Source organism: Canis lupus, chromosome 28 (genome assembly GCF_011100685.1).
Source record: "Canis lupus familiaris isolate Mischka breed German Shepherd chromosome 28, alternate assembly UU_Cfam_GSD_1.0, whole genome shotgun sequence".
NCBI lineage: Eukaryota > Metazoa > Chordata > Mammalia > Carnivora > Canidae > Canis > Canis lupus.
This window is the reverse complement of record NC_049249.1, coordinates 11,264,594-11,291,181: the sequence shown is the minus strand read 5'-3', so window position 1 is coordinate 11,291,181 and position 26,588 is coordinate 11,264,594. Positions and strand designations below refer to the sequence as shown.

At 51.7% G+C, this 26,588-nt stretch overlaps 2 protein-coding genes across 4 annotated transcripts in view; one reads left to right on the top strand and one right to left on the bottom strand.

Annotated features, from left to right (window-relative positions):
* Positions 1-25,997, top strand: part of CRTAC1 (cartilage acidic protein 1) — a 148,801-nt gene extending 122,804 nt beyond the window's left edge. Inside the window, exons 12-15 of one of the 2 annotated variants that reach the window (XM_038578461.1) lie at positions 7,773-7,918; positions 8,367-8,409; positions 10,760-10,903; positions 25,376-25,997. In XM_038578461.1, coding sequence (XP_038434389.1) covers positions 7,773-7,918; positions 8,367-8,409; positions 10,760-10,903; positions 25,376-25,512 — 470 coding nt within the window. In that variant the 3' untranslated portion in view covers positions 25,513-25,997. Of the gene's footprint in view, positions 1-7,772; positions 7,919-8,366; positions 8,410-10,759; positions 10,904-11,375; positions 12,038-25,375 lie in introns of those variants that run through there. The other variant, XM_038578462.1, reaches the window with a different exon arrangement.
* GOLGA7B (golgin A7 family member B) overlaps positions 23,477-26,588 on the bottom strand; it is a 31,960-nt gene continuing 28,848 nt past the window's right edge. The window contains exons 5-6 of one of the 2 annotated variants that reach the window (XM_038578464.1): positions 25,720-25,937; positions 23,477-25,553 (exon numbers count right to left, since the gene is read on the bottom strand). In XM_038578464.1, coding sequence (XP_038434392.1) covers positions 25,827-25,937 — 111 coding nt within the window. In that variant the 3' untranslated portion in view covers positions 23,477-25,553; positions 25,720-25,826. Of the gene's footprint in view, positions 25,938-26,588 lie in introns of both variants that reach the window. The other variant, XM_038578463.1, reaches the window with a different exon arrangement.

Below are 26,588 nucleotides of genomic sequence, written 5' to 3'. Positions count from 1 at the left end.
TGATATAGATCAGTGGCAGAGCTGACATTCAAATCCGGACCTATGTGATTTTTATTTTCTTCCATATGTTCTGTGTGTGTTCCAGTTTTCATAGGAACACATAATATTTATGCAGTCTGAAAAAGAAGCATAAATGTTTAGGGGACCCAGAGCCTGGTTATATAAGCATGTTCTTGAGCTGTTTCACCCTGGATGGGTCAGCTGGCAGTTGAAGCATTTGTCACTTTTACAGTAGCCATTTGCTATGCTGGCCAAGTACAAGATGACCTTTGTTTGTTTTGGTTTTGTTTTAAGATTTTATTGGGCAGCCCCAGTGGCCCAGCGGTTTAGCACCACCTTCAGCTGGGGCGTGATCCTGGAGTCCTGGGATCGAGTCTCACATCGGGCTCCCTGCATGGAGCCTGCTTCTCCCTCTGCCTGTGTCTCTGCCTCTCTCTCTGTGTCTGTCATGAATAAATCAAATCCTAAAAAAAAAAAAAAATTTATTCTTGAGAAACAGAGAGAGAGAGGCAGAGACATAGGCAGAGGGAGAAGCAGGCTCCCTGCAGGGAGCCCAATGTGGGACTCGATCTTGGGACCCTGGGATCATGCCCTGAGCTGAAGGCAGATGCTCAACTGCTGAGCCACCTAGGCATCCCACGAGATGACCTTTTTTTTTATTCATGAGAGAGAGAGGCAGAGGGAGAAGCAGGCTCCACGCAGGGAGCCCAATGTGGGACTTGATCCCAGGACTCCAGGATCACACCCTGGGCCAAAGGCAGGTGCTAAACCGCTGAGCCACCCGGGAATCCCCGATGACTTTTGAATATATAGTTCTCTCTCACAAAATAGCAGTAGCCAACAGTCATCAAGCGCTTAGTGTGTGCCAGGCACTGGGCTCAACCTCTGCAAAAGATACACATTCAGTTCTTACCACAACATGATAAATCATAACCCCATTACACAGGTCAAAAAACTGAGGCTCCAGCTAAGTAATCTGCCCCAAATCCCACCTCCAGAAAGTAGAGGGGTTGGATTTAGACCCCACTCCTTGGACACCACTGAGTTCTTGACCACTGTGACTTGACAGCTTGACCTCCCATAGCTCTGTGAAGAGCCCCCAAGGCCCTCCTGCTCTGACTCTTTATTCCTGGATATCCACGTCTCCTCAGTTACCACGTGATCCATGCGAGGCTATATGATCACCAGAGTAATTACCATGGTATCATAGGTGAGATGTTTTTCCAGGTATCTGGCTGGATATCAACTCCCACCCTGTTGTATAGATAAGGAAATTGAGGTTCCACATAGCAATGTAAGGACGGGACTGGAGCTGAGGTTCTCCTTCCTCACATCCCGTGGGCTGCCTGTGCTCTTTTAAGACATGCTCATGGGCTTCATTGGGTCTCCTCTCTGGCCAGAATCTGCCCCTGCCAAGAGAACAGACCTACTTTTTCAACTGGGCAAGCCTCAGCCAGGTCATTTGGTGGGATCGCAGGGAGCCAAGAGCCTCCGCGCCTCTCCGCAACTGTCTGCCTCCCATACTCAGGGTTATAGACGCTGCACCTAGTTGGGAGCCGCTCCTGACTGCCAATCCTTGATATTTTGCGATGCCAGGGGATTTGTTCTACCTCTGAACTCTGGCTCAAACTGCTCCACGGGTCCCCCTGTAGGCTCCTCTCCATTGCCAGGATCCACTCCCAGAGAGCCACTGAAGGAAAGCTGCTCTTGGGGACTGGTCCCTGTGGGTCAGCCCTGGGCCTGGCAGGGAGACTCCTCGAGGCAGCTGAGCGGGCAGCAGGGCCAGAGGCAGGGGCACAGCCAGGAGCAGGTGGGCTCCATCCCTACAGCTCCGAGGCCCCAATCCAGGTCTCCTTCATGAATCCAGCATAGCGCAAGCCTTCCTGATTGATGGAGGGGACAGCGGTGGGGTAGGAAGAAGAGGAGCCAAGAGAGAAGGCCACTTGAAAGGAAAGGTTGAGGAAACAGAGAGGATGAGTGAACACAGGCAGACAGGGAGCTTGGGAAACCAAGAGATGCAGAGAGACAGGGGAAAGAGACAGATGAGACAAAGAAGAAATACTTCCCGCCCTCCAGGCTCACAGTGAAAGAGGCAGCTGGACACAGGGATTCCGGTGCAAGACAGATCTGGATGCACCACCACTCTGGCCAGACCAGCACGGGAGGAATTAGTTCTGCTTTCCCAAGGACATGAGCCTAGTGTCAGGTCTAGCCAGATGGTAGGAATTTAGAAGGCATGCAGGGTAGCAGAAGAGAGCATTCCAGGGGCTAGCCTGGCTTGAACAAAGGCCCAAAGGTGGAGTGTTCTGTGTGCCCACACAACTGCAATGATCCACTAGAAGCAGAGCCTGAAGAGGGAGGCAAAAGCCAAACTGTGGGGGGAGCCAAGAGCCAGGCTGGAGGGGGACAACAGATAGGAGGGGGGGTCAAAGCCAGGTGATGCTATGTGAGAGCAGGACTGCCAGGAGCCCGGGAGCTGTTAGCAGGGGTGGTGGCCTCCACCTGGAGCCCTGCAGGAAGAGCAGTGCTTGCAAACATTCTTAGAAGGATTTAATTTTTTTCCTGATTGTAAGAATAATGCATATCGATACAGGAAAATTAGAAATTATAACATCGTTAAAAAGAAAGGAAAGATAACCCATAATCTCATCACTGTTTTGAAGATTGAGAGTAAACATTTCTCCCTTCACCCTCTCCCAGTACCATTTGATTCATTTAGTCAACACTTATTTACTGAGCACCTACTATGTGCCAAACACTAGGGAGACAAAGATCCTCGCCGTGGGTGACCTTATATCCTAGTGGAAATAGCAGAAACATAAAATATATAATAAACATAATAACTAGGTAAATACATAAAATATTAGAAGATATTAAGTGCTATGAAAAAAAAGAAATGCAGAAGGGTAGGGGTATCGGGAATGTGGAGAAGAAGGTAAGGAACAGTGGTCAGGACGGTCTGCTCCCACTTCCGTGCTTTCTGATAGGTTTTTATTGCATGCAGTGTGCATGGGAGCGTGTTTATAGATAAATATTCCTCGGGAGGTTTTTTTTTTAACGAAAATGATTATAGTCTTCCTATTACTCCCAAACTTGCTTTTATTTCCCCCTCTTAACAATATAACCAGACATCGTTCCAAGTGCGCACATCCCTCCTCTGCTTTCCTTCAGTGCTACACGGTATTTCATTGTGTGGCGGCACTGTCATTTATTGAGCAAGTCTCCTGTTGACAGACAGTTCGATGGTTTCCAGTCCTGAGCGGTTTGTTTTGTGGCGCTTGGGGTGAGAAGGCACATGTGCAGAACACGAATGCAAGGAAGGCCTGCCTTGTTGTTCTGAATTCCTGAGCCACAGATGTGGGGCCGTGACTGTGCCGGGAGCCAGAGGTCTCTGGAGGGAAGAGGGCCCAAAAAAGCCCGCCTCCAGCACTCACGGTACTCCCACTCACCCCAACAGACCCCGCTCCCCTCCTCCCTCTGTGAATCATCCCTGTGTCCCCTGGACTCTGCAGCAGGGTGTGGTGAGAGTGTTCTCCATGGACCCGTACATAGGTGTGCACCTGCACCCCTCCAGCAGCTGCCTCCTCAGCACGCACATGTCCCACTCATCTCTGCACTCAGCCTTGGTCAGAGCACTAGCTTCTCAGACCCTCCTGTGTTCTCCTGACTCCCAAGGGTCTGGGCTGCATCGCACCACGCAATAAAAATTCAGGGACCTCGCTGGATGGCTGTTTCATTCTCTGGAATTCCCAGAGGGGCCACTGTGCTGTGCAGAGTGCCCTCAGTCTGTCCCGAGGAACTGTCCCTCCTAGGGCAGTGTCAGCTACCCCCCTACCTACCCCTGCTCTGACCTTGTTGCAGCCCTCCTGTGCACCCCGCCCTGGCCTTTCCCTGCTCCTTCTGGAGCAGATGGCCAGCTGGGCTCATAAACAAGCATTTCTCTCTCTCATAAAGAAGCATTTCTCCACCCTGGAGCACACTGGTTGCTCTGAACTTGCATCCTGGCCCCCACGCACCCACCCGACGTATCCCACACCCTGAACTCTCCAGTTCCTGCTTTACGGAGGGCTGAGGCAGCTGAGCCAAACCCAGAAAGTGAAAACAAGCACCCACAATCTACTTTGCCCTGCCAACCCCCCATGGGGGGCTCACCCACTGGCCAGCCCACCCCAAGCATTGATGGCATCCCTGACACACACGCGTACACACACAGGCACCCCACCTTCCTTTAAGCTAATTGTTTGCAAGTGACTCACAGCTGCCTCCCAGCCTGCTGGTGCTCATTTAGGGAAGGAAAATTCAGTGGCCCACATAAAAGTTGCTTTATTAAAGTGCAAAAATATTCCACCAACTGTATTCCCACCATCTGTTTTGCTGGTAATTCTTCTGAAAAGCGCAATTCTCTGTGCCTCTTTGGCCTTTGGCCTTTAAAAGCTGCGGGGGGTGGGGGTGACTCTGCTGCTCTTGACCTCTCAGCTGTGCTGGCTAATGGGGCCCCCTCTGTGCGCAGCCCCACTGCCCGACACATAGGCCTGGCAGACAGACGGCTCATAAACACTGCACTCTAGGCCCTCACGCAGTGCCTGGAAAGGCCTGAGACGTCTGGGGACTTGAGAGGGAACAGCCGAGCCTGGGGACAGGAGCCTGGGCTCCCGTCCTAGCTCAGACACCTGCAAGTCACTTCCCCTTGCCAATGTCTACACCTGGAGAGTGGGGATAGACCACCCACGTCGCAGGGTAGTCAGGAGGATTCAGATCAGCCTCACACATGAAGGCGCCAAAGTCCGTCCGCAGCCCCCACCCCTGCCTAATACATATTCTTTTTTTTTTCCTAATACATATTCTTATGCTCAGCTTCCCCCACTTTGAACCTCTCCCTGAGCTTCCAATGCACGTGACCTTTCCATACCTCTTTGCCTTGCCGAACCATCTGCCTGGACTGATCCTTCCCTGCCTCACAAACTCCTACTCCTCCTGCAACACCCAAATAAAATGACTTTTAACACCCGCCTCTCTCACCAAGTGGCCCCAATGCTATGGCTGCATGTTCCCAGTTTATTATAATAATCACTATCTTCATTGCCCGCTCCTACAGGAGGGGCCCGGGTTCATCTGCTTCTGGCTAAATCCCAGATCCCAGCATGATGCTTGGCCTGTGGTGGGGCTGGGCATGGAGGTGAAGTGAGCAGTAGAACAAAGGCAAAGCAGAAATGGGCTTTAGGGTCAGATGTCCCTAGCTGGGCAACTGTGGGCCATTTACATCACCTCCCCAGGCCTGAGCCCTTCTATCTCTAAAATGGAGATTGTAAATCTAGTACCCTCCCCGTGGTGCTGCCGAGAGGATCCAGTGCTAACACTGAGGACACCTGGTACAGTTTGGGGTACATATTCTCCGGCATTATTGCCAGTAAATGAAGGTACTTTGAGAACTACAGGGTGCCCCTCGTGCCTAAGAGATGATGGAGATAGGGACACCAAGGGGACAGTCAGCCGGGGCAGGGCTCACATTGCAAGGAAGAAGGCCTATCCTCCCCAGGAGTGCTAGAGCCCTAGGCCAAATGCCCATCTTACAGATAAAGAAACTAAGGTCCCAGACAGGGTGCCCGATTCGGCATAATAATCAGCAGCAGAGGAGGGAGCTCTGCTGAGATGTGTTCTCCTTGGCTTATTTATCTCATAGCCTGGCCCCTCCCTGGGTTTGGAGAGAGGGAGGAAGCAGGACTCAGAACAGCATGCTACAAACGGAATGTAAATTTGTGATTGTCTATGAATATTCGGTGACTCTTCTGAGTTATTTGTGGCACTTCAGTCAGGCTGGAAAATGTATTCATGTAGCTGTTCTCTTGGCTTAGGTGAGAAACATTTGCTATTCTTTGTCTCCTTCTTTTAGTGGAAAAATGTTTACTTTTTATATATGCCACTTCTTTTGGACACTATACAACCTAAAAACGCCAAGTCTCTTTAACTTCAAGTGACAATTTCAAAACAGAGGAAAAATCTACAGGTGATACCCACCCCCATCCCCCATCCCATATCCACCCTCCTCCTCCAAAAGGAATTATTATAGGAGGAGGGAGTAGGGGAAGAAAGGTTTATGCGAAATTTTTTCTGGCTTCTGGGTCTGCTCTGGGAGCCTCCCCTGGGTACCACTGCCCCACCTTTGCCCACAGAGGCAGGGGCTGCTCACCTTTGACACTTCTATAGGTGGCAGCTGGTCCCTACCCTCATTAACACATGGCACAGCAGCAGCCAGGCAAGGGGGGAGCCAGTGCAGGAAGGGTCCAGAGGCTGGTTGATATGGCTCACGGCAGGCAGCTTGCCCTGTGTGCTAGGACTCAGGGAGGAAGGTGGGGCAGGGCCCGTCCACACCACGCTGTCCCAGCCCTCACCCCCAGGGTGAATCTCTACACAGAGGAGTCTACACATGCATTCCCCTTCAAGTCTCGCTGTGGCTGCCAACCCTTTTCTAAAACACAGGAATCTTTTTTATACATGAACATGTGTCACAGACTACCCTCTGCCCCCATAGGGATCCTTGTAAAATCCGTTGGTGACACCAAGGACCCAAAGCTGCTATAAATTCAGCAGCCCTTTCTGGTTTCCTTTGTTTTTCTAAGAGTATCTGCATACATTGAGGGGAGACAGTGCATACATGTGGGTGATGTATTGTTTATTCAGCCCACGAATGATGCTTGAGGGTATGATTGGATCTACAGACCCCTGAGCACCAGGCCCACATCTGATCATCCCTGGTGGGTGGTAATGAGGGGGCTACACCCTGTCTCCTACCTGGGCTGAGCACTGCCCTCTTCCCCAGGTGACCCACTAGAAGAGCTTCTGCCTACAGGTGAGGCCTAGCCCCCTCCCCCCCACCCCAATTCATCACCATTAGCCTGACCTTGGTGCAGTGACAGCCCTGATGCCTTAAGCAGGAGGCTGGGGCCAGCGCTGACACCGCCTAAACACCTGACAGATCTTTCCAAGCTGCTCTTTACCACTGTTGTAGCAACATGTGTGGATGGATTCTCCACGAATATTCTCTGAGCTTTGCCATTAGCTTTTATAAACATCTCAGCTTTGCAGAACGGTGCTTCTCCTGTGCCTTGCACCATCCGCTTCTTTATCACCTCAGCTCAAGTGCCTTGTCCTCGGGAGCCTGTCCCTGATCACCCACTCTAGAAAAAGCCCCCAGCCAGCCCCCAGTTCCTCTTTACCCACTTGCCTACTTTTGTTTTCTTCACAGAGCTTGTTAATATCTGATGTTATTTCTCTGTTCCTGTCTATCCCACCAGGAAGCCCCCTGAATGCAGGCACATTCCCAATGGCAAAAGAAAGCATGGCCCCTAGCAAGCTATAATTATAAATATAAATATTTTTAAAAATTAAAAAAATAAAATAAATATATAAACATATAAGTGATAATATAAATATAAACATACAGTGACATGCCCAAGATTACATAGCAAGTAGCAGCAGAGCTGGAATTTGGCCCCAAGTCTCCAAGATGCCGGACCCTCACTATGTGCTTTCCAACACACCAGGCCAGTGGTACAGCTAAGATTTGAACCCGGGACTTCAAAGTCAACCTGCTAACCACCAGGCTTTACCTTCTTCCCTAAAACAGCTTCATGCTGATTGGCCTGTCCACTGGAATGTAAATTCTAGAGTTGTGTTGTCCAATATGGTAGCCACTAGCCAAGTGTGGCTATGGAAATGTAAATTAATTAAAATTAAATAGACTTTAAAATTCAGTTCTGTCTTCTGTCCCACAGGGAAGGATGAAGCCAGCAGTGTGGAGGTGACATGGCCAGATGGGAAGATGGTAAGCCGGGGTGTGGCCAGTGAGGAGATGAACTCTGTGCTGGAGATCCCCTACCCCCGGGATGCAGACCAGCTTCAGGACCCAGCCCCACTGGAGGTGAGTGGGGTGTCTGGGCCTCATAGCCAGAAAAGCAGGCCCCACCCACAGTCCCATGGGCTGAAGCTGGACTCCCAGGAATTTGCAGACTTTGCCCCTAGAATGGTGGAAGTCTTAGCAAAGAGCAGGCTTCATAACGATTCCTCTACTTGTAGTTTAGGTGGGGCTTTGTAGTTTAAGAGGGACGGGTTTTGTTAGGCATCACGGATCCCACATGAGGGGAAGGAGCAGGAGTTGGAACTGAGTGTGTTCTCGTCCTTCCCCGAGTTTCCTATTCTCAGAGCAAGCGGGAGGGGTCCTGGAGGAAGGGACTGCCCCCAGGCCCAGAGTTAAGAGCACCCCTCATTCTGGGGTGAGGGCGATGGCTGCTCTGTGGCCGTGATTAGGAGGGAAACTGAGGTAGGATCTTCTCAACTCACTGGCGTCTCGGTTTCTGCCCACCTTGCAGTGTGGCCAAGGATTCTCCCAGCAGGAAAACGGCCATTGCATGGGTGAGTTGCCTGCGGGCCCCAGGGGATGGGGCAGAGGCCAGAATCTCCCTGGGGAATGTCAGCCGGAGCCCTGGCAAAGCTCAGGTTGCAGATGAGAGGGGAGAAGTGGGGAGGGAAATGTGTTGTTTGTCCCTGGGGCTCCAGATGCCAAGACGAGTACCATGTGACTCACTAAGGTGGGAGCGATGTTAGTGGCCAGCAGGCTGAGTCACCGCAGTTCTGGGAACGAGGGTGCTTCCTGCCATGAATACAGACAGAATGGGTGTGGGGAGGAGACACACCCAAGACAGTGCTCACTGGGAGGCCTGGCCCCTGGGGCCACAGTGGCGATGGTGCACATGCATCTTCCATGGAGAGCTGGTGGCTTCAGCTTGGCCAGCAGGTGGAGCAGCAAGCCCAGGGGCTGGCAGACAAGGATGGGTATGGGGGGGGGCGGGGGCAGGGGAGCAACCCGCCGTGGAGTGTGGTCACACAGCAGAAGGGAAATTGTAGCCTCGTGCTGTGCTGGGGGCAGGTAGCTCAACTCTCAGAGGACAACAGCTCTGTGAGGGTCCAGTGACCCTTCTAGAAGTCCTCCGAGGGCCTAGAGTGGAAGAGCGACAGCCAAGAGGCCTAGCATCTAAAAGACCCTCAACCCAATACCTTCCCTGTCAGTGACCAACAGTGTGGGGTCAGGTCAACGACTCCTCCTGCCTTTAGACGCTCAGGCAACATTCTTCCCAAGTCCACTCTGCCGATGCTCCTGAGTCCCAGGCCAGTGGGTTTGCTACTGAGGTTCAAGAGTAAACAAGACAGACACTCCCTGGCTTCCGGGAGCTTAGAGCTAGTGGGAGAGGCACGCGAGGAAACAGTGATGACCTCGCAGAGTGAGCAGGGCTGGGGGGGGGGGCGGTATTATGTGGGAGTGCAAAGGTGGGGCCCTACACCAGCTGGGGAGGGCCTAAGAAAATGCCCCCAGAAAACACAAGGTCTAAGCTGAGGCCTGGTGGGTGACGGAGAGTTTGCCAGACAGGCAGAGGGGAGAAAGTGTTCAGGTGGAGGGCGCCACGTGAGCAGAGGACCACAGGTAAGAAAGTGAAGGAGTACAGCTCTAAGGGTGGCCTGGGAGGAAATGAGTCCCCTCCACTCTCCGTGTGACCATTCTAAATAGATGGTGCATGTCCACAGAAATTCCAGCATCTGGCCTGAGCACCAGCAGGACTCTGTGAGGTCACACTTAGGGCCACCCCTTCCTTCTTATCACCCACCAGATGTTTATGTGTTCGTGCAGGGTGCAGAGGATGCAGGCCAAGCACCTGCCCTGGAGTGGCATTTGCTCTAGTGGGGGCAACTACAAACATGTGACCTGACAGCTGGATGAGATGGGCTAAGAACCCTTGAAGCAAGGTGTCTCTGCAGACTGTTCTAGACAGAGTGGTCAGGGAGACGACCTTTGAGTTGAGACCTGAACGACGAGAAGGCCCAGCCACAGAAAGAGCCAAGGGAAGAACAAGTCCAAAGAGCATGAGGCAGAAACAAGGTTCAGCATGTGAAGGGATTGGGAAGGAGGCTGGCGTGCCTGGAGATGGTGCCAGAGCCAAGCGCTAAGTCAGGGAGGGTCTTAAGGTGTCCGGACTCTGTTCCTAGGGCCCTTTGCAGTTAAGTAGGAGAGTGGCATGGTGTGATTCACATTTTCAAAAGATCACCCGGGCTGCTGAATTGCAGATTAGATTGGAGGGAAGTGTGGAAGCCAGGGTGCCAGCCTGGAGGTAGCTGCAGACATCCAGGCAAGAGGTAGTACAGGCTAGGATTAGGCTGTGGCAGAGGAGGAGGACCTGGATGCACAGAGGGGTACTATGGGGGCAGAAAGGCAGCATCTGTTGTAAAATTGCCTGTAGAGGAAAGAAGAGGAACTAGGGATCACTCCTATCTGTGCTTGAGCAGCTGAGTGGGTGACAGTGGTGTTGATTGACTTAGGCAAGATAAGGTCACAGGGTGGAAGAAGTTTGAGGGCTGGGGGATCTAGAGTTCCATTTTGGACCTACTGACTGTGAGATACACATTAGATTCACAAGTCTGGAGCTCCAGGGACAGGTTGGGGCTGGAGATAGGAATCTGGAATCCCCCATGTGTGAAGGGCCTACCTACAGAAAGTGTGGTAGATAGAAGATCCAGGACCAAGTCTGACACCCCCAACATGTAGCAGTCAAGTAGAGGATGAGCCCGCCGAAGGGATTGAAGTGAGGAGCAAGGAAGTTAAGACCTAGAGAGAAGGACATGCCCAAGATCACAAAGTAGGTGGGACGGCAGAGCCTGAGCAAGGACCCACTGTCCCACTCCTCCCTGGTGAGTGACTCCCCTCACCTTTTAGACACCAACGAATGCATCCAGTTCCCATTCGTGTGTCCTCGAGACAAGCCTGTGTGTGTCAACACGTATGGAAGCTATAGGTGCCGGACCAACAAGAGGTGCAGCCGGGGCTACGAGCCCAATGAGGACGGCACAGCCTGTGTGGGTGAGTAAGGCCCCACCACAGTCCAGTAGGAAACAAGGAAGCTGTCTTCCACTGGGGAGCTCTGGGGAGGCCCCATATCAAGGTCCCCATCCCCTGACCTCTCCGGGCTGCATGGAGTCTCCTTAGACCCCCACTGGGTCTCCCGGGAAGACCATGACAGAGGTTTAGAGGATGCCCACCACTACTAGCACCATCTGAAGGGTCCCTGGGGTGCTGTGCCCTGGCCAGAGGCAACTGTTTTTCTTATTTCTCCCCTTTCACATGTCCTAAAACAGATGTTCCTACCTTAAAGTCAGGCCATCTTCTCCTACCAGGGATATAAACTAGCTCCTACTACTCGTCTTTGTCTGAATTTCTGAACTGGTATTTGTCTTCTTCCTCCCAAATGCTTCCCCCCACCCCCATCCTACCCCAACCCCCTTTCTCTTTTTCCCATTTCTCTCTCTCTCTCTCTCCCCCATCCTTTTTGCAGCTCAAGTGGCCTTTTTAGGTGGGTATCCTTCTGCTGCCTTTAGAATCTCTGAGCCTCTCTCTCGGGCCTCATATCTTTCTCTAGGCCTTGGACTTTGCCTTCAGTTATATGCACTTTAAACCCCAACAATAAAGGAAAAAAAAAAAGAAAAAACTAACAACCTTTGTGGAAAACTAAATCTCTCCTGCTGCCTGTCTCTCTCTCCACACCCAGTAGATTCTGCTGCGTGCTCCCCCTGAATGGACCGCAGGGGTGGCCATCTTTGAAAAGGGAAGTTTGGGAGATAACAACGTTTATGTAATCTTAGTTATTTGTGAAGCCTTTCTTTGCCTGTTTTCTGAGGAAAACAAAAAAGGAAAGGCTCCCCTCTTACCCCATCTACCCTCCTTCACTTCTTCAGAAGAATCAAGATCGTCCTGTCTTTTCTGTATTCTCTGGGGTCCCAAGCACCCTGTTTCACCCTTAACAAAGATGGCTCCCAGGCGGTTGCTTGCTCAGTTGATTCACTCATGTATCATGTGCCTGCTGGTTTGGCCTGTGCTGTTTCTGCTCTGTGCGCCCTGACTTCCTGTGGTAGAGAAAGCCTTATTGGAATTGGTGGTTATGATGGGAGGGGAAAGGGTGGCCCTTTGGGACTCTTGATAAAAATGTTAAAGTTTGAATTTGCTAAGTCTTCCAGCCTCTTTCTGGAGAAATTATGCCAATAAACTCTCTGCTGGATATTAGTGCCTAGCTGGTGAAAACAAAAATGTGTCTGGGGCAAGTAGATGCTGACTGGAATGCTGAGTTAGCAGCATTCCGTCATGTGTTACTTGGAAAGCAGATCATGAGACAGGGAAGATGTCTGCCCGGAGCATGAGCAGTGGTTTGGATAGTGCACCAATGTTCACATTTGGGGGACTGGACCAGGCAAGGATGTAGGATGAGCAAGGGACAGATGTGGAGGGAATATTCTGGGCCTTATACCTGGAGGAAGTCGCTTCTCTACACTGGGCCTCAGTTTCCCTAAAGAGCAAGAGATTTAGTCTGATATATCCATAAAGCCCTTTCCTTTCTAAGACCCTTCAGTCTGGACTGAGACATGGCTAGTCTCAGGTTACCCTGATTTCTAGAAAGAATCTGACAACTTGGTCTCCTCTGCAATATGCTTAGAAACCTGGAAACTTCTGTAGCCAAGAGCACCCTTTGGGAATGATGTAACACCATAGAATACTTTCACAACCAGCTTAGGTAGTGAAGGCTTGTTATAAATCACAGATCTGTTCTTCATGAGGAAAAAAAAAGTTGCCCCAAGATATAATAAAATCACACTTAAGAATGCAGCAAGCATTTTAAAAACATATTTACAAAAACGTACCGTTCTCTAATATAATAATAATACTCCCAATAAATCACAAAATATGAATTCCTCATAGCTAGTACTGTCTTTACACTCAGAATAGGAGCTTAAATGAAAAGGTTCAAAATAAAAACAGCTACATTTTCACAGGAAAGCATCTAACAACTTAAAAATTGCTCCACTTCTGGGAAGCCCACTTCTGTGTGTTCACATAGAATTAAAGGTCTGGATGGGTCTGGAGAAGAGGCTCAGAGAAATGAAGTGATCTGCCCAAGGTCACGGAGCCAGCTGGCCCCCAGCCAACGCTTGAGCCCTTTCCTACCATGCCATCTTGTCAGGGGTAACAGACAGTGCTGTCACTGTTCAGACTATTCCCTAGTCATTCTGAAAGCTGCTGCTTTTTAGAAATGAACAAGTAGATCTAAGATAGTAAGATAAGTAAAACCCAAAACCCACAGAGGCAGTGGTTCCAAATGTAATGGCAAATGACAAGATAACAGTGTCCATTGACAGGCCACACACGACAGCACGAGAAATAAGGGACAGGACAGCTAGTGAGACAGCCTGCCAAGGACATCAGAAATTCAGGATGACAGCAAACTTCAGAGGATACCTCATAAAGTAATAACCATGAATCCTCGCACAATGAGTTTCTTATAACAGGGTATATTTATGTCGTTTTACCCTACTTGGTGGTGGGGCCAGATGAGTTACAAAGAGGAGTTCCAAATTCCCCCAGCTGTCAAGAACACAACTGCAATGTCCCAACTCCAGGGTAAGAAGACTTATTTTGGATATGATTCATTCATTCAACAAATATTAGTTGAGCACCTACTATGTGCCAGGTACTAAGCTAGGCCCTGGGCATACTATGGCAAGCAGAAATGACACAGTTACTGTCCCCACACTGTCTTCCTCCAGCCAAATGGAGGAGCCCAGTGCCTGGAATGAGAATAGGACTTATAGGGGCTTTCTGAAAAATCTAGCCAGATACTTGGGTTGCTACACCAGCAAGCAAGCTCTTTTCTTTTTTTTTAATATTGTATTTATTTATTCATGAGAGACACACAGATTGAGAGAGAGGCAGAGACACAGGCAGAGGGAGAAGCAGCCTCCATGCAGGGAGCCCGATGTGGGACTCGATCCGGGGTCCCCAGGATCACACCCCGGGCTCCAGGCAGCGCTAAACCGCTGCACCACCGGAGCTGCCCAAGCAAGCTCTTTGCATTCATTCACTCAAATATTCATTCGGCAAGTATCCATTGAGAGCTTCCTGTGTGACAAGCACTGAGTCCCTTCTACAAGGAAGGTGACACAGTCCAATGAGGGGATCAAGTCTCCTGTTCCCGAGATGCTTGTATTGAAAGAAATACGAGGCTAAAAGATACAGGAGGCCAACCAGGTACTGACCCAACTCAGCATTACCTGCCCCCCAAAAATAGGGCCTCCCCAGCGGGCTAGGGGAAATCCCTAGCTTTCTCAGAAATCCAGGCTTTCTGAGCCAAGTGCCCCCAGTCCAGTGCTGAGCTGGCCCCAGAGGGGTGGGCACCAAGCCACACCCACGCTAGCCAGGTACAAGATCACCATCCCTCTTTCTTCCAACTCCCCGTCCCCTGAAGCCCGCAGGTGCCCACACCCTTGCCTTCCCCTTCTAAGCACAGACAATTCAGTCCTCCCTTTGTCCCTTAGCCCCACTCGGGCTCCTGACATCATACTACACCAGACTTGAGTTTGTAACAAAAATTGCAAACAGCTCCAGGCATGGGCCGAATGGCATGGGCCTACGAGGGATCATGCGAACAGAGGAGCCGTGCCCCATCTGGGGCAGCCCTGGCTCACTCTAGTCATAACAGTAACACTAGTAATAATACCATTTTAATTCTGCCCAAGAACACTCCTCTCCCCAGAAACGTACCCCTTAACATGAGAAGAATAGCCACATTAAGCGAGCTTGGGGTGTCTGGGCCAGATCTAAGCTCTTTAGAAGAATCAGCCTGTATAATCCTCACAATAATCCCAAACGGAAAGTGCTGTGACAATCCCAGTTTTACAGAGAAGCTAAGTGGCTTGTCCGGCTCACACAACTGGGACAAACAGAGGAAGGACTTGATCAGAGCAGTCTGCCCACCCCCCAGCTTGAGCTCTTAACGTGGAGCTTCCTTCCCATTGGGGGTGGCTAGCTGGTAACACGAAAGCCATTATCTCTCCATGCTGCCTAGGGGCAGAGGATGGGTGGGGAAGGAGGAAATGGAGTCCTTGAAGAGCCCAGGGTCTGTGACGGTCACCACGGAGTCACACTCCAGCTGCAAGGAATGGTGGCAGTGCCCCTGCTGAGTCCTCTCACCAGCCAGCTTGGCTGGCCTTAGCAAACACGGAGCTATGAATCACCCACGCAGCCTCTTCAAGCATCTACTCAGCTGCCAGCCCTGCTTTGGGGAGGTGCCATTCTGAGGGCCAAGAGTTTGATTATGTGTCACTCTGGCTGCTATGGCCCCCTCCCAGGGTCTGGGCCTCCCACCCTGACCGGTACCACTGAACTGTGACCCACGCAAGAACTCCACTCCAGCCTCCCAACAGGGCTGCTGGTCATCTCTCCGGAGCCCCATGGAGACAGGAAGAAAAACGCTTCATTTCCTCAGGGAACCAGCTAGGTTTTTCCAGCAGATTCCAGAGTTATACCCCACCCAGACTCCCAGCCCAGAAGGCAAGCCAAGTCCCTCCCCTCCTCGCCTTCCCTGGGGTCAGCCACGTCTCTCCTTCAGTGTGGGCCAGAACCCCAGCCACATCCTGTCAGGGCTGATGTTGTGTCTCCTTAGCAACAGACACATCCCAGAAGAGGAAGGAGGAGGCGAGAGAGCACGGGTTGGTTAACACCACAGACAATGCCAACCCCGCCTTCAGCAGCCGTCTTCTTAAGGAACTGTGGTTGAACAGCAAAGTGATGGAAGGGTAGACCATGAGAGAAAAATGAGAAACAAGAAGAGAAGAGACCCTTTCTCAGGGAAAGGAGCTAACATTTACGGAACGCCTATCATACGCCAGGAACTTTACATGCATGTCCCCACGAATCCCCACACCCATGCTGTCGGATAAATGTTACTCATCTGTTTTATCACTGAAGAAGCAAGGCTCAGAAAGAACAAGTTCCCCAAGGTCATGTAGCTGGTTAAGTGTCAAAAGCCGTAATTCAGACTGGCAACTGGTTCCAAAGCCTGTGTTCCTAAGCCTTATGGGGAACCATCCCCAGCTAATTGACACCTGGGCAAATTATTTTTTTAAAGATTTTATTTATTTATTCATAAGAGACACAGAGAGAGGCAGAGACATAGGCAGAGGGAGAAGTAGGCTCCCTGCCCAATGTGGGTCTCGATCCCAGGACCTCAGGATCACACCCTGAGCCAAAGACAGACGCTCAACTACTGAGCCACCCAGGCGTCCCTGGGCAAATTATTTAACAGACTGGCACTTGGCATATGTTGGTTGGACACATACTGTGTGCTGAGCATCACTCTTGTGGCTTGGCCTGTACCTCTGTGTCCAATACTGGCAAAGATTCCCGAATAGCCTAGAGACACATGGCAGGCACTAAAGAACATAATAAGTAAAGAATATAGTGTGTCAGAAGGCGCTAAGTCTCTCGGAGTGGAGGCAGCAGCGTGAAGGCCCATTTAGAGTGCTGGGCCGGAGGCAGAAGGGCCCTTTACACAGAAGGGTGAGGCAGGGTGGGCCACTCTGGGAAAGAGGCATTTGAGCAGAAATGTAAAGTAGGTGTGCTGTCCTCCCCAGGCTCAGTTTTCTCATCTGTAAAATGGAGATAATACCCACCTCACAGAGTCATTGTATTAAACAAGATGATATAAAACATTTGGCATGGTGCCTGGCACATAGTAAGCCTCAAATAAATCTTAAAAGGTTAATAATATTAATCAGTAGCAAAGTTCGGGACAGAGCCTGTGTGTGCTCAGTGCCACGGTTCCCAGGGCTCCCAGCACTCCCTGCCGTGGCCCGGGTCACCTGGGAGTCTGCAGTGAGGGAGACGAGGAGGACCTGACCCCCCTCGGGCAGCTGACAGCTTTGCAGGGAAGAGACCTCAAACCAAAAATAGCCATAAGGGAGCAGAGCAAACCTTCCTGGGGCTCAGGCTGTGGCCCTGTTCAGCTGAGTTCTCACACAGCACCAGTCCCAGAGAGAATAATCCTAAAATAAGGTAAACTGACCAAGGAGAGTGTGCAATCCACCAGGCTATGCGGAGCATAGGTCTACCGGCAGCTAGTGACCCGGCCTGAGGATTGGGCCCTCCGCCGCCACAGACGCCTAGAGCATTAGGTACAGAGGGACCTGAGAAGTCATTTCGTCCTGCCCCATCCTTTTCAGCTGTGGGGCCCAAAAGGAATGGTGACTTCCAGGGACCACAGCCTAGCAGGGAGTCTGACTCCTACTTGGGGCTCCTCCTTGCTCACTCTGCCTCCTTCTCCAGAAAGCTCAAAGTATTTCACAAGCACAGTTGTGTCCACAGTTTCCAAAAATATGAGACAGGGGGAGGAGGACACAGAGCAGAGTTCTTTCCGTGGTGCTGACCCACCATCAGAGTCAGGGTAAGTGCCCAGCAAGTGAACCCATGAACCATGCTTGGCTCATGGAACCCCGCTAAGTAAGATCCGAATGGGGATTCTAGGTGCACAGAGGGTCCTACACAGCTGAGAAGGGAGGCTGCAGCGAGGTCGGAAGCAGAGGGTGAGGGTGGGGACAGGAGGAAGACCTGCATCACCCCTTCCTGGAAGTCCCTGCCCAGAACCTCATGAGCCTGACCCACCTGCCAGGAGGGAAGTCTGGGCCCAGAACAACTGCTGTAAAGGGAGCTCATGGTCCGTCTTCATAGCCAGCCCCAGAGCAGCCATGAAGGACCTACCACCTAGAATCATTTAATGTATGGCCTCCCTCCACCACAAGATCCATCTAAGGGCTGACTCTCCTCCCTCCACCCCAGACCTGAGTGCAGTGCTCCTGGGGAAGGAGAGAAGTGCAGTCACCTCCCTGGCCGCCCATGGGGGGCCGTGGCAGAGGAACAAGCTTGGGCCACAGGGAGGAAAGTAAACCCCATACACACCTTCATTGCACGTTCAGCTCCCCCAGCTCAAGATTTACAGACACAGAGAGGAAGGAGGGTGGAGAGGGGTCTCAAAGCCTCACCCCCACGCAGAATGTGTCTCATATGCCAGAAAGCCACATTCTTTCTTAGAGAGCTGTTCCAAAATCCTCTGGCCCTCCCTCCCTCCTTCCTTCCCTCCTTCCTTATACCCCTAAAATGTTCTCTTCGCCCTGAGACCCTGGGATCAGATGGACAAAGGCTTGACTCCCAGACACCCCACCTACATGACCTGTTAATGACCTTGAACACACTACTTCCTCTCTCTGAGCCTCAATTTCCTCCTCCACAGAATGGGGGAGCCGGCAACCTCACAAAGCTGTCGAAAACCTCACAAAGCTCAGGCATGCAAGGTGTACAGTGCCGTGCCTGGCTGGTAAAATGCAGATATTATTAAAAGATCTGTCCCAGGCCTTTTAATCTCTTGCTTTCACTTCTAGCACTGCCTGATTTTACAACAATCCATAAGTCATTAACTTGGGCGATGTTAAACCTATAAGAATCCTTCCCAACGAGACACATCCATCACTCAAATGCAGAGTTCATTTGGGGACCAGGTTACACAGTATCTTCCCTTTGAAGAGCTCCAGCCCTGTATTTAGATCTGCACTGGGAGCACAGGGCCGATCGGTAGCCATCCATTCACCTGCCTCTCCAGGTTCTGCGAGCATCCATCTCAAGCCAGCCATCCTCTCGCTCACCTCTGAACCATCAGTCATCTCCCAGCACCCATCTTCTCTGTATCCATCCACTTGTCCATCTGTCTATCCATCCACTCACCCACAGTACTTCACTCCGTAGAGCCCCAGACCCAGACTTTCCAGGAAGCAGCCCCACGGGGATTTACCCACCTTAAAATGGTGGTGTTCAGGGAGCACCAGGCAGGGGCCAAGTGAGGTCAGGATGCATGCTTCCTCCTCTCACCCTCTCCTCCCAGGTCAGGTGGAGATCGTGAACAGAGCCACGAGATCATGGCCACGAGACCACGGCCAGAGCAACTCAAAGCAACTGCCCAGCACAGGGGATGGCCTAGGGTCACTGCCTCTAACCTTTAATTGAGTTAGTGGCCACGTGCAATTGTATCATTCAGTGGCCACTTACCTGTCTGTACCTGCCTATGCTACTTCTCCTTCTCGGCTCACATTGCCCCGGAGCCAGAGGATTTCACATCTGAATATTCCTGTCCTTCCCGGTGGGCTGCATTTCCCATCCACCTGCCAAGGGCGAGGCACTGTGACAGGCACATGGGGCAGAGGGAGGGAGTTGGTGGAGATGAGTAAGACTAGGTCCCCAGCCTTCAAGAGTTTCCCAATGGGGGCACCTGGGTGGCTCAGATGGTTAAGCGTCTGCCTTCAGCTCAGGTCATGATCCTGGGTCCTGGGATGGAGCCCCACATGGGGTTCCCTGCTCAGCAAAGAGTCTGTTTCTCCCTCTTCCTCTACCCTTCCCCCGTGCTCCTGAGCTCTTGCGCACTCTCTCTCTCTCTCTCTGGCTCTTGCTCTTGCTCTCAAATAAATAAAATCTTAAAAAAAAAAAAAAAGTTTAGCAAGGAACTAGGGACAGGGTAAAAAGCCATTGCCTTCCACAAAGTCCAGTAAGCTGGATATAACATTTCCCCCTTCCAGGGCCTTGCTCAGACTGCTCGCAGGTGCTAGCTGGTCCCCAATCACTTTTCCATTACAGCAATCGATAACTTGAATTACTCCAAAATAACTAGGCCCATCATGCCTCTGCAAAGCTAATTTTTCTGTGTCCGCATTTGCCCACGTGTTTCTCCCTGGGTCTGAAATCTGTCTTTATGAGGCAATCCAGGTAGAACAGAGTCTTTCACTGTGACACACTGGTAGAACGAGAGCAGGATTTGGGGTCTGACACTTGGGTTTAGGTCTTTACTCTGACACTCACTAGCTGTGGGCACTTGTCGAGCTACCTAACCACCTGGAACATCAGTTTCCTCATCTATAAAATAAGAATTCAAATATAGCCACCTACCAGAGTGTTAGAGAACTAAATGGAATAATAATGTACATGAATGTTCCTGGCATATATTAGGGAATCAGTGAACCCTTGGATAAATATGTTTATTCTATGCAAGAATCTTAAACCTAGCTTTAAGTCTGTATCACAAGGCTGCCGTATAATGAGGTCCTAGTGTAACTTCAGCAATAATAATAATATTTTATTTTGGAGAAACAGATTATCATCTACAAAGATGCATTCTCATCGTGCTGGGGCTCAGGGTAACAGATGACAGAGCTGGGACTCAGGGGAGCTTAGTGCATTGCTCGGGGTTGGCAGACTGCTACAGCCAGCCCTCTGACTCCTTTCTCACTTTTCCACCTCCCCCGCCATCCCCAATTCAAAACCCCAAGTCCGGTGCAACTCCAGAACTCATGCTAAGTTCTGCCATTGGGCAGATGTGGAACCGCCAAGCCCGTTAAATAGCCCCTTAGAGGAAGAGCCATGAGCTCTGCACAGTCGGCCCTGGGTGCTGCCAGAGATTAAATCTTCCCAAATTTGCCTGAGAAGGGTCAGATGGAAACCTCAAAGGGATCGGGAACACCTATTTCATGCGGAGCACATTCCCAGCCAGTGTCTTACTGACTCCTCAAACCCCTTGTTCTCAGCCTTTTCTTAGGGGGTGATCCCTTTTGCAAATATGCTGAAAGCTGCAGATTCTCTTCCCCAGATAAAGGCACATCATTTTGCACAGAAGTGCAGAAGGTGGGGCCAGGGCTCAGAGCTCCCAGGGTAAACCTGGGCTGTTTTATGATTTTCTTAAGTACCAGGGACCTTCATCTCTTTTGGAGGCCTCACCCCTCATTATATCAAACATTGTCATAGACATCCACAACTCATACTAAATTACACACACACACACAGAGTTAAATTACAGTTGACTATTTGACAGTGTTACTTTTTGTGATATACAGTGAAACATTCAATTCAGTTTTGTGTTTTCTTTTCCTATTTTGGAGCCCATAAACCTTTTTGGCAAATTTTATTGAAATGTACCGTACATATAGAAAAAGACACAAATCTTAAGTGTACAGCTCAATGAGTTCTCACAAAGTGAACCCATCTGTGTCACCAGCACTCTGCTAGAGAAACAGATTGTGAGCACCCAGAAGCCTCCCCAAGGCCTCCTTCCGTGCACTGCACCCCACCCCAGGACACCTGCTCTCCTGACTTCTACCACCATAGATTCATTGTGCCTGTATTAGAATTTGTTATAAGTGGAGTCATAGCTTGCACTCATTGTGTGTATCGTTGCTTTTGTGGAACTGAAAAACTTTTATTCGGGTCTCAGACATTTTCTGAGGCCTGTGAAAAGGCTCCTAGGCTCTAGGTACTGTCGAAATCAGGGGTGCTTGACCTCATTTTCACACTAGAATCTCCAGGGAGATTTTTTAAAAATCCTGATGCCCAGGCTGCACCCCCAGAACAATGAAATCAGCATCTCTGGGGCTAGGAACCGACATCGGTGTTTCTCTTGCTCACCAGGTGACACCAATTGCAGCCAAGGATGAGAGGCACTAGTCCAAGTAATTTTGTAAAATATTAGGTTCCCTATTTTACAGCTGGGGAAGGAAGCTGAGGCTCAAGGAGTCTCCACCATGTGCTACTCTCATGAAGCCTGAACTCCAATTCAGGTCTCACCAGGATCACTATTTGCATTGCTTTCATCCTTGGCCAATAGTAAAGCCAAAACCAGGTGCAGGTGCCTCCTGCCAGGAACTTTCCTTACTGTAAGTCCTTCCAGAGCTGCGGAGAAGGGAGCCGAGTGATCCCAGGAAAAGGGCAGCACCCCAGGGGCTGGCTGTAGGGAGAGCCACCACCAAATGGATTCCATCTTTGCTGCACGTCCTCTGAAAGCAGGTGGAAGTGGCTGCAAGGTTCTAGGAATGTTTCCAGCTGCTTGATTCCGGGGTGCAGTGCACGACTCCACCACTTGGTGGCACAATGAGCTTCTGTAAATGCTGGGGTTCTCCCACACCCCAGAGGACGCTAGAAAGCAGAGTAAGGCGGCAGTGAGGACAGGGGAATGGTAATCCAGAGCTGCCTGCCTGTTCCAGGCTGGCAATGGGGAGGCAGAGACATGGCTGTGACTGGACCCGTGGGAGAGCCCACGTCCCCCATAACTGAGACACCAGAGGAAAGCCAGGGAGAGAGAAGCCACACCTCACCTGCTTCTCCCCACTCTGCCTTCACCACGCTGCCCCTGCAGGCCCCACAGTTCTGTGGAGAGCACAGCCCACCCGCACTCCCATGATGCCTAGAGGTACCAGCCCTGGCTGGGAGGGACCAGGCACAGCTCCACGTTCTTATCTGGCGATCTGTCAAACCCTCACCTAGCATGGCTGAGGACCTTGAGCTCTGACAGGGTCCCCGAAGCTGGATTGATCATCTTCCACAGTTTGGAGTCACATTGCCTAGATTCAAAGCCAAGCTCTGCCCACTTCCTAGTTGTGTAACTTTGGGCAAGTTATTTAACTTCTGTGAGCCTCAGTCTCCTCGTCTATAAAATGGGGATAATAGTCCACACCACAGGGTTGTTGTGAGGACTGAATGACTATGTGGGGTCATAGTCTAGTGCCTGGCACGTAGTGATAAATGTTAGCTACTATTTATTATTATTGCTAATAATAACCCTGCAAACAGGACAGAAAGAATCTACCTGCATGTTAAAGAACCATTGTGATCGCCCACACACACCCCAGGTTTGCGCACAGGCAGTGAGTCCAGCCTGCCTCCTGGTTCAGGCAAAGGCCCAGCTGCCCCTTCAGAGCAGCAAGTTCAAGTGTGAAAGCCACCCAGAGTGCCACTCAGCACCACCCAGAGGGGGATCTCTCCAAAGCCCCCATCCTGAGGCTGGACATTGTCCCCACAGTCTGGTGAGAGCCTCTCTTTGTCCACAGACCTGAGTGTGTGACCCTGGCCACCCTGCAGCCTAAGGCAACTTCCATCAGGATACCATCCCTGTGGTGTCTTAGTGAGCATTGAGTCAGGTTCTAAATTTGGTATTGTCAACCAGCTGTGTGACCTGGGGCAAGTCATGTGACCGCTCTGGGCCTCCATTCTGCCCCATTTAGATGATCTTTAAATCCCCTCCCAGCTCTAGCATATGGTTTTACCACAGTATCTGGCACACGGTAGGTGCTCGATAAATGTTAGTTTTATAAAATGCAAGACACAACCCTGCTAAGCTCCAACACTCACATGCTTTCCTAGTCTTTAAAGCTGAGTGACTTCTGTGATCCACTCCCTAACAGGGCCCAACCTAGGTTAAGAGCTCAAACCATGGGCATTTAATCAATTTATAACTTACTTTTGACCTGGTTTTTAACCGAGCTATTCCCTCCACCCAGGGCTGCAAGCACCCATAAAAGCTCCAGATTAGAGGATCCTTAATGTAGCCTCCCCAAAGACCACAAGCTCCAAGAAGACAGGATGGGTCCTGCCCATCTCAGATTCACTGCTTCTTCAGGAACGCACTCGCACTCAGCCCCACCTCCTTGGCATGAGGCGGGTGGGGAGCTGAGCCTCCCCTCACTGTGGTTCTGGGGCATAGAACTGGCACTCCATCACATTAGGGGAGAGAAGCAGCACAGAGCCTCAAGCTGGGCAAGTCCTTTTATTGGAAAAAGAAATAATAAAACCAAAGGCCACTGCATCACCTGTGCCCAGCCATCCCACAGGAGAGGCACAGGTCAGACATAAGGCCCAGCCACACAGTGGGCCAGGGTGAGCACGGACCAGGCCCAGGGGTCAGGGGGCTGCCGTGGAACCCACTGGTTGCCACCCTCTGTGGGGGATCCTTGCACCAGGACAACCCCACCCCACCCCCCGACTCAGGTTCAGGGACCAGGCTGCCCTCTTCAGTTCCTGGGTAGGCACCTTCCTCGCCTATGCCATTCTTTTGTCCAAAGGAAAACCAGACCCCTCTTTGGTTCTAGAAAGCTACCTGCAGTGTCTAGTCTTTCACCTGCACTTTGAGCACCTCCTGCCAGCTGAGGCAGGCAGCCTTCCCTGTCCATCATCAGGGCACCAGGACAGGGCTGCTTCCTTCCCACTGGCCACCCTGGGCCTTGGCAGGCAGGGCCTCATTGCCTGGGTGCTTCTCTTCCCTTTCAAGAAAGGAATTTGCCTTTTCCCCCTGCAGGCTGCCACCTCCTTTGAACATCCAAGGAAGCCTCACTCATGCAGCCTTAGAGAGCTCCAGAGCTTGGGTGGGCTGAATATGCAGCATGTGTGGTCCTGTTGCCATGTCACAGGGGGTTTGGGAGAGGGACACAGAAGGCCCCAGAAGGTTGGCTCTGCTCTCCCAGACCCCCAACGTCTCTTCTGCTAGAATGTACACAGTGGGGAGAACTTTGCAGGTGGGGGAGAGACCAGGAAGAAGAGCCAAGCTGGCAGCCCCAGGCAAGGGGCAAGGAGCTTTAGGACATTTATTTACAAAGGACAGGCTGGACCCATGCAGGGAAACAGCCTCAGACCATCACATACAAAGAAGACAGGATGCAGAGAAGGGCAACCAAAGGAACCTGGCAACCAAAGGGAACAGACGAGTGCATGGTCATATACACGTACACATGCACTCACACACAGGTGCACCCACACGTGTGCACACACACTCACAAAGGGCACTCACACACATGCATCCACGTGTGTGCTCATGCACACACCTGCACGCCCACACGCACATTCATGCCCATGGTGCACTCATTCTCACATACACACGGGTTGTAATCTCGAGAAGTTGGCTCCAGTGGTGGAGGTTCAAACCTCCCAAAGCTACATGTCTCCACGATGCATTTCTCTAGGCTCCCATATAACCTCTCAGAGCCCCACGCTGCGTGCCCCACAGCCAGCACCTGGGGTCCTGCACAATCTCAGGAGTTGGGTGTCTCTTGACAAGGCCAACGTGGCCTCCAGGCTTTGAATGGAGGAAGGGGAAGCCAGGAGCGTAGGAGGGGTCAGGAGGGGACTGAGTGGCTCCCATCTCCCCAGACCTCGAATTCCGTGGAGGCAGGATCACAGACAGGCAGAGCCCTTGCAGTGGCACCAGAAAGAGCAGACACTGGGAGACAGCCACGGGGAGCAGGACCCTGGCGGGAGAGAGTCCTGGTGGATATGGGATTTGGAGTGAGGGATCATGCGGGGTGGGACTTCTCTCTGGGACCTGAGCCCCCCTTCGGGGTGTTGGGAGAGCAGCAGAAGAAAGGGGCTGTCCAAATTGTGTTGCCCACGCCGCCCCAGCCTTCCCCTGGAAGATCTGGCGGGGAGGGACCAGTCCTGCCCCCTACCCCCCACCCCCGAGGAAAGTGCCAGGGCAGGAAGTGGGCCGACTGCGGGAGGGGGCGCGGGAGACAGCCCCGCGGGACCCCGGGCCAGTCACCCTCCCTCCGCCCCGGGGGCAGCGGGGCGCACAGAATGACTCAGAAGCGGGTGCTCTGGTAGCGCAGCCGCCGCAGGTCTGAGAGGCCCTCAGTCCGGCCGTACACCTCCCTGCAGGGACTCTCGGCCAGTCACCGGGCCCCCGCCCCGCCGCCCCCGCCGCTGCTGCCGCTGCCCGAGCTGCTGCCACTGCTGGAGCTGCCGCTGCTGCACCGGTCCTCGTAGATGGAGATCTCGATCTGCGGCGGCGTTAAGGAGGGACCCCTGGCCAGCTGCCCAGAAGGGGCGGACGGACCTGCGGACGGAGGCCTGCAGGGGAGCTGGAGGCCGAGCTATACCCCCCACCCCCGCACCCTCCGGGCAAGACCGCAGCAGCCCCACAGCAGCCCCACAGCAGCCCGAGGGCCGAGCTGGCAGCCGCACACCCCATCAGAAGCTTCCGCCCCAGGGGGTCTAATTACCCAACCCCAGGACCCTTGGTTTCACTGCAGGCAAGTGGGAGGGCTTCGGTGCTCTGGCTTCAGTCCTGACTCCCTGCTCGGTAGCGATGTGGCCTGAGACCAGGCATTTAACTTGTTAGCCATGGATGATTGCCTCTGCAAGATGGTGGTGGCAGTAACAGAGTCTCAGGCTGTCTGGGGACGGGCTGAAATAACACGTGAGGCCCGAAGCACAATGCCCGGTACTTAGTAAAGGCTCAATAAAAAGAGGCCCTTCTCACAGGGCTTTGTAAACAGAAGATTCCAGTATTTGTGCTTTCTTTACTTTTTCCTCTCAATTTTCAAGTGAAATTTCTTTTTTTAACAACTTAACTCTTGTTGCTAGTGACTGGGGATGGGATGCGGGCACACACTTTCCCAGGTGAGGAGACCTATAACCCACCCCTGGGCCAGCAGCCCACAGATCATTTTTCCGATCTGTCAAAGGACAGACGCCCAGAAGTACAGGAGACTATAGACAGGTAAAGGGCCACAGAGATTTGCATATTCCCTGAGGGGCAGTACAGCCTCATAGCTAAGTGTAGGCCTGGACTCCAGTCTTGGCTCTGATGATCACCAGCTGGGTAACCCTGAGCTGAGTGACTGAACCTGAACCTGAGCCAGTGACTGAACCTCAGTGTGCTCAGGGACAAGGAGAATATAAGTCATCCACCTTTAGGGGTATTAAAAGCAGTTAATATGATACCTCCCATGTATTAAGCACTGAATAAATGCAGCCCAATAAAAGCAAACCCTAAAATTCATAAATAGCATTGATAACTTGTGGTGGAAGAAGGAGTCAGATGACCCAAGATGTGAGAAGTCCTAGGAAATCCCCTAGCAGGGGACCC